This window comes from Sinocyclocheilus grahami, unplaced genomic scaffold (assembly GCF_001515645.1).
Source record: "Sinocyclocheilus grahami isolate Dianchi unplaced genomic scaffold, SAMN03320097.WGS_v1.1 scaffold413.1, whole genome shotgun sequence".
Lineage (NCBI taxonomy): Eukaryota > Metazoa > Chordata > Actinopteri > Cypriniformes > Cyprinidae > Sinocyclocheilus > Sinocyclocheilus grahami.
Genome location: NW_015505592.1, coordinates 1,111,933 through 1,119,609, shown reverse-complemented (window position 1 = coordinate 1,119,609; position 7,677 = coordinate 1,111,933). Strand labels below are relative to the sequence as shown.

The 7,677-nt window shown below is 36.1% G+C and overlaps 1 protein-coding gene across 1 annotated transcript; it reads left to right on the top strand.

Moving 5' to 3' along the window:
• The first annotated feature begins 4,347 nt into the window (after positions 1-4,347).
• LOC107551066 (high-affinity lysophosphatidic acid receptor-like) lies at positions 4,348-5,597 on the top strand. The gene has a single exon (XM_016232554.1). The coding sequence runs from the start codon at positions 4,371-4,373 to the stop codon at positions 5,487-5,489; it is 1,119 nt and encodes a 372-aa protein (XP_016088040.1). The 5' UTR covers positions 4,348-4,370; the 3' UTR covers positions 5,490-5,597.
• The last annotated feature ends 2,080 nt before the right edge of the window (positions 5,598-7,677 follow it).

Genomic DNA, 7,677 nt, shown 5'->3' with positions numbered 1-7,677 from the left:
TCTTCTTCTTCTTCATGTTTTAAGGCAGGTGGAATCCAACGTTAATGTGCATTACCGCCACCTAGTGTGCGAACATTACTCTCCGCAGAAGTTCGTGTTTTTTTTTCCTGCACATAACATAATGAGTTATTACATTTCTTTTGCTTATTATCTTTCATATTACTACATGTAAACAGTAGTGTTAGCTACTTTGAAGCACGTATAGCCTATATTTAGTAGTCACGTTCACAGCAGAAACTTCCATTATCCTCTTAGAATTCAAATATTTTATGGTTTCGTTCATCAAGGCATATTTAAGTAAATTTTACATTTAAGGATATTTGTGTAACTGTAGCATATGATTATGCTTGAAAAAAAGAGTAAAATTTACTTATACTTTTCTGTCAGGACATACATTCTCCCTTATGGAAATACGGAAATTAACAATGGTTTTACTATAGTAAAAGTGCAGTAACCATGGATTGATTGTCATTTTTTTTAACCCACAACTACAAATGTATGGTTAAAAGGTTAGTGTCATAAAATCATGGTTAATTTTAATGTGTTTTCCGATAAACCTAAAACACAATGCAGTGCAAAATTCAAAATACATCATATTGAATTTACATACATTGTCCCTAATTTTTTTAAGTTTTTAAAATTAATTAAAATGTATTTATTTATTTAATTTGGAGTGTAGAGAAAAGCCTTACGAACCGTATCCATTATATAAAATCGCAATGTTAAAGTTAAATAACAACGTTCCCTTTACTAGAGACAACAAAAATCCCATATATAGCTACTAGGCTATTTAATAATAGTTCAAATTTAAAATGGGCAATATTGTGCTGAATATAGAACTTGACGACAACAACAATAATAACTAAGTACAAAATGAAAAAAATATATATATATACTAGAAGCTGGGTGTGCTCCTCAAGAGGACTATGGTATTGTACATTTATTAAAGTCTTATATATTTTATATTTGCAGTTTTTCAAAGTACAACTGTTTACATGTAGTAAAAAGGTAAGCAAAAGAAATGTAATAACTTAATACTGATTGACTTAATGCGCGAACACTTTAATACCGCGCTGTTTCGTCCCACATTTGAGTTGTTTGGCTTCCCATACAAATTCAACAATGCAGAATCCTTTTCAAGCACCAAATCACCAACATTTTGATTTACTGTAGTAACAGTAACTGTGGTATTGTGGCAGAAATGTTGCATATTTATACAGAATCTTCTTATATTATTAATGTAGACATATAGGCCAATTTAATGTAATGTTAGGGAGTTATGAAATATAGGCCAAATTACAGACATTTTTTGATACAAGCAGTTTGTGCATTCATGTGTTAATAGACTAAATACCATAAAGCCATTCTATGTTATAATTATGAAAAGTTACAGGCATGATTGATTGCCGTTGTCACACCTCCAGAGCTGCACACCCCGACGGATGGGTTTCATGCAGCATCGCTTCAGTGGAAACAATAGCGATTCTCTGAAATCAACCTGCGACGACAGCCGCTCCAACATCTCGTCATTCAGCTGTTTTGGATTTTCACGGCTCACCGCCCAACAATTACACGGACTTCAGTGGATAAGAGGTAACCACCGCACAATCAGGCTGTGTTTATATCACTTCACATCTGTCAAGCGCGCGAGGGCACGTGAGAACTGAAATGTTGTATCGTGTGACCAATGCATACATTCCAAGAGTGCGATACTAATACCATGATCATGCATATCACTCTTAGACATTTTCAAAACATTTCAATTCTAATATATTTGTTTCCTATCGTGTGATAGAAATTGCCGTTCAAACATTGAATTCTGAATGTTTTGGTGCAATTATTAAGATTGGCTATCCCAACATAACGTCTAGGCTAATTCTGAACAAGCAGTTATTTTTTTAGGCTGAGCACAGATCCACACTGCGAAGACTGTGTCCTGCTTTTGTATTTAAATAACCTATGATTTTCCATTACCATTCACATATAAGCATTGGCGCCTAATTAAATGGGTTATAAAAATGACATATAGCATGTAACATTATATATTGTAAGATTGAAGAATTTAAATGGCAATAGTGTGCAATAAATGTAAACAACAAATGCAGGGCCATCATCTATACAAAATAATAATAATAATCAGTTAATATGCAGTAGTCATATGATTTTATTGCTGATGTTATAATGATTTATTATTTTATTTATCATTGTGTTTAAAAAACAAATCTGTTCTCCATATCAGCAATTAAACATACAAATAATTGTTATTGACTTTGTTCAAAAAGCTATATTGGTCAATCTCTAGTTTTTAGTACACTTAAGCTAATGGCTATCCAAAGAGTGGCATGGGTGCTAGATGGACACAATGGGTTGATTAATACATCAACATCTAAGAGACAGCCATGACCAAGGCTTACGAGTGAGAATGATTTGCGGATGTTGTATTAGTTGATCACTTTTTACTGTCTACCATGTTGAAACGACAGGTATTTTTATTGTCAGCTATTTGTGAAATACTCATTGTACAGAATTTACATGAATGCATATACTACATTGTGTTGTACACTACATTACATATATATTTAATTGTACATAACACGTATTTCATTGTATATTTATTCTTATTTTGTTGTTATTCCATTATTATATGTTTCACATATTTTATATTCCATAGTGCATTTCATTGTGCAAAACAGCATTGTGCATATTTCATAGGATATTTAGATACTATTACTTGATTCCCATGCTTCTGTCTGTCATATCAACTTGTGTTGTCACCTGTACCCCAGTGTCTGATCCACACTATGCCCAAAAACCTTAAATATCACATGCTGATAATGACCTATTAATGCCCAATAGATTGTATTATTTTGTAGTCTCCATATACTGGGAATTACATGGGAGTTTTTAAATAGATTGACACCAACATTTATAAAGCTGAAATTATGTATGTGTAACTGCCCTGCTGTGTGTTTTGCAGGTATTCTGGTCTTTTATAGGACAATGGAGGTGTCAGAGGATGACATGCAGAGACTTGTGATGAATTCTTGGAATTTACAATCCCCTTTATATCTGCACTATCCTTAGCAAAGAACAGCCCAGTGTAACCATGGCAACAGCAGCATCCTCTGAGTGAGCGTCATTCCCTCTTTCATCTGTAAACATGATGATTGTGGTTTGTATGTGCTCACCATATTGCTCATATTGTGCTGCGCACAGATTGCTCTACAGATGTTTAAGCAAAAAGTCATGTCTTTGCTGATTATGCAATTCTCATGTGGTGTCAGAAAAATGTCAGTCACTGAAATCCTTTCACAGATAGCACCTCTGTGCTCTTAAAGCTCACCCAAAAATGAAAATTCTGTCATTATATACTTACCTTCTTGTCTTTTTAAACCTGTTTGATTTTCATTCTTCAGCAGAACACAAAAGATGTTTAGAAAAAACCTTTTAAATCAAGTCAAGTCAAATTTATTTGTGTAACGCTTTTCTCAATTTGTTCGAAGCATCTTTAAAGACAATCATGATATTGGTGTCTATAATATCTTCATATCATCATGCCTTATAGTTGCATTAAGCAGATTAGAGCTGGGTGATAAATAGTTGACATTTTGTGATTGCCATTGAGATTTGCTTTATAGTATATATCGCACTACGGGTGTATACTAGATGTTGGCGGACATATTTATATATCCAACTTTTTATAATAAGCTGGATGATAATGTAATTGCATTTTGTGACTTTTTTTTCTTTTCTTTTTTGTAAAACGTGTTATGCTCACCAAGGCTGCATTTATTTGATCAGAAATACAGTAAATACAGTAAAAACGGTAATATTGTGATATATTATTACAATTTCAAATAACTGTTTTCTATTTGATTATATTTTAAAAAGTGTAATTTATTTGATTTATTCCTGTGTTAGCAAAGCTAATTTCAGCAGTCATTACTCCAGTCTTCAGTGTCATGATCCTTCAGAAATCATTTTAATATGCTGATTTGCAGCTCAAGAAATATTTCTTATTACTATCATTGTTGAAAACAGTTGTTCTGTTTAATATTTTTGTGGAAACTGTGATACATTTTTCCCCAGGATTCTTTGATGAATAGAAGGTTTTTTATCAATTTAATATTTACTTGCTGAATAATAGTATTTAAAAAAATTTGTACTGACCCTAAACATTTGAACGGTAGTGTAAATGAATGTATGCATATTATTAATATACCACATACTTATGGTCTTCTGTTGCAGGTAATGATTTACAGTGTCTTCAGTGTTGAGAGGAATTCAAATAATGGGATCTCACAGGACAGTGGCAAAGATTTAGCTATGACTTTCCAGCCTTGGATGGATGATACCTGGTAATAGCTGCCATGTTTAAATGTAATGGCAGCTCATTGGAGGGGTGTGGTCTTCTTGAACCAGAAGAAACTGAGATGCAAGAGTCTGATACTGGCCTTATGCCCACCACTCTCAGGGTGGCACTGGCTGCCATCATGATCTTCATGATCACCATTGGTTTTCTTGGCAATGCCATTGTGTGTCTGATAGTGTATCAGAAGCCAGCCATGCGTTCAGCGATTAATCTGCTCCTGGCCACACTGGCTTTTTCTGACATTATGCTGTCGCTGCTATGCATGCCATTCACCGCCGTCACTCTCGCAACTACAGACTGGAGCTTCGGAGTGGGATTCTGCCGCATATCCGTCATGCTGTACTGGCTGTTTGTTCTAGAAGGTGTGTCCATCCTTCTGATCATCAGCGTCGATCGGTTCCTCATTATAGTTCAGCGTCAGGACAAGCTAACGCCCCATCGGGCGAAAATCCTTATCGCCGCATCATGGGCTCTGTCGCTTTGCGTGTCCCTACCGTCTGTTGTCGGCTGGAGGACAGCTGGGATCGGGTTGCAAGTACCGCAATGCATTCTGAGATACAGTGAATCACTGGCGGACCGGGCTTACACAGTTCTGCTTGTGGTCGCTGTGTTTTTTGCGCCATTTGGTGTGATGTTGTATTGCTATCTGTGTATTCTTAACACAGTTCGACACAATGCACTGCGCATCCACAATCACACCGGCGAAGGCAGCGTCGCTATCAGCAAGTTGGGTTTAACTGGTCTGCAGCGACCCCAAGTCAATGTGGACATGAGTTTCAAAACCAGGGCCTTCACCACCATCCTCATCCTGTTCATTGGCTTCTCCGTGTGTTGGTTGCCACATACTGTGGTGAGTCTGCTGGCGGTGTTCAGTAGACGCTTCTACCTCAGCCCGGCCTTTTATCCCATCAGTATCGGGGCACTGTGGTTGAGTTACCTCAAAGCGGTCTTCAACCCGGTGATATACTGCTGGAGAATCCGAAAGTTTCGTGAAGCCTGCCTGGAGTTCATGCCCAAGACCTGTCATCTCTGTCCCAAGATTCCTGGGCGAAGTCGCAGGCGTATAAGACCCAGCAACATCTATGTGTGCAGTAGTGAGACTCAGTCTTCTGTCTAGGATTTGCACCAAAGTATGCTTCAAACTGACCACGAATGGAAGATGATGTTTAGATATGACAATTGAACACTTATGAATTGAACACTTATGAATACTTGACAAATAACTCATCCGGTCATAATCAGCAGTGATGAAGGAAACAGTATCTGCTGTCAGAAATTCATCAAAGCAATATTCATATATGTTCCTGAACTATAGGTAATTTCTTTATTTTTCTGTTGGAAAGATTTTACATGTTCTGCAATTTTGTAAAAACGAAAAATTGGCAAATAAAGTAACTAAACTGGTGATTTACTGGAAATTTTTGACAGAATTTATTCATGGTTAAGTGAGTTTTTTTTTTTTGCATTCTTATTTTATGCGTTTGGCAGACATTTTTAAGCAAAGCAACTTACAGTGCATTCAAGTTGTAAATTTTTTCTCTCTGTCCAACCCACTGGGTAACAAACCCATTAACTTTTTCATATCAATTTCAAATATACGATATATTCTCCCACATTAAAGTTATGCTTGTCAGTAATCTTAACCACCTTGAGTTTGCCTTGAAAACCAGTCCCAAAGTGAAACTGCAGGACTGGTGGGAGTTGAACTGCATGCATGTTGTCCATAAAGTTGTTTTTCATTTTTTTTTATATAAAAGTGAAAGTCTTAGGTTTCACAATAGATTTATGATTTATACACGCTGTTTTCATTCATTTTACCAGTTTGACTGAAGAATTTTGTTCATGCAATTTACATAAAACATCATAGACACTCAAACCATTCCTGAAAACTTTCATTTGGAATGTATTTTCGTCATAAATGTGGCATTGTCAGTAAAGCCACAATTGCAGATGGTCAGTTTTAGTTTTATTATTATTATTATTAATAATAATAATAATAATCAGTGACTTGGGAACTATAAGCCTGTATAAATACTGTCAATATAGAAACCTGTCGATACTGAAAAATTGGTTGACCAATACGTTTTCCTGTGACAAAAGCTGGTAGGCTATCAGTGTCAAGAGAGCAGAGTGGCAGATGGCCAATGTAATGCCTATAGATGTAATAACATATCCTGTTAGCTAATAAGATACACAAAATAGATGAAGTGAAATACACAATATGCACAACAAATAAATAAAATTTTTAGTTGATATGGTTATCACCCAGTGCTTATAGCTGTAAATGGCCAAATATCTGCCTATTAATTGTCTGTTCATTCCATCCATCAGTAACATGGATTGAAGTTCTTTTGGGGCTGTACATCCATGTGCAAAAGCAGGTGTAAATATGAAACAACTTTGTCAAATGAGTAAAAGTCTTTTATTTTGATTGAAAAATAAGTCAAATTCGCTCATGCGTTGACTCAATCTTAATGAAGGTGATTCTGTTTCATTCTGTCCTAACGGAAGTTCTGAATGATTGCTGGGAAATTTTAAATGCAACAGGTAAAGGCTTTGCATGGAAAATAAAGGAGTGGGTAAATGAAGTTGGTCTAGAGTCAATATAATTTGCCCCAATAGTGGTAATATCCCCAATTCCACCCTGGATAATAGATCAACCGGAAATAGATATAAAATTACATAAGAACAGAAGGGAAATGAATGAAGTGGTTAGTTTAATTACATATGTATATGAGCATATAAAAAATGAATACTAATCATTTCTTCAAATATATACAGACGGGTCAAAGAGTAAAGATACTGGGAGGACAGGGGCTGCATTCTATGTTCCAGAGTTTGAGGTGAGGAAGACTGGAAGGATAACAGATGGTGCATCAGTATATACAGCTGAGATGATAGCTATTTTAATGACACTAGAGTGGGTGTATGAAGTTAGACCTGATAAAGTAATAATATGTTCTGATTCAATGGCAGTCCTTATGAGTTTACAATTGTCACGAATCCGGTCCACGAACTTTCCTATTCATTGACTCTCGCACTACACACTGTTGCACATCACCCCGGACTACATTTCCCATCATGCATTGCACTGATTGCACTCAGCACGAATTGCACACACCTGTTTACACTGATTGCACCCAGCTGTTTCATATTACTCCCTCACTATTTAACACTCACTCTGATCCCTTCCCTCGGCCGAGTATTGTTTCAGCATTTATCACTCTCCTAGAGATAGCTACCTTACGGAGCCCTTGTCATTGCCTTAGCCCTAGTCATTTGCCTTAGCCTTAGCCCTAGTCATT

Coding starts and splice junctions, on each gene's coding strand:
- LOC107551066 (XM_016232554.1), top strand. CDS start 4,371: ATGTTTAAATGTAATGGCAGCTCATTGGAGGGGTGTGGTCTTCTTGAA.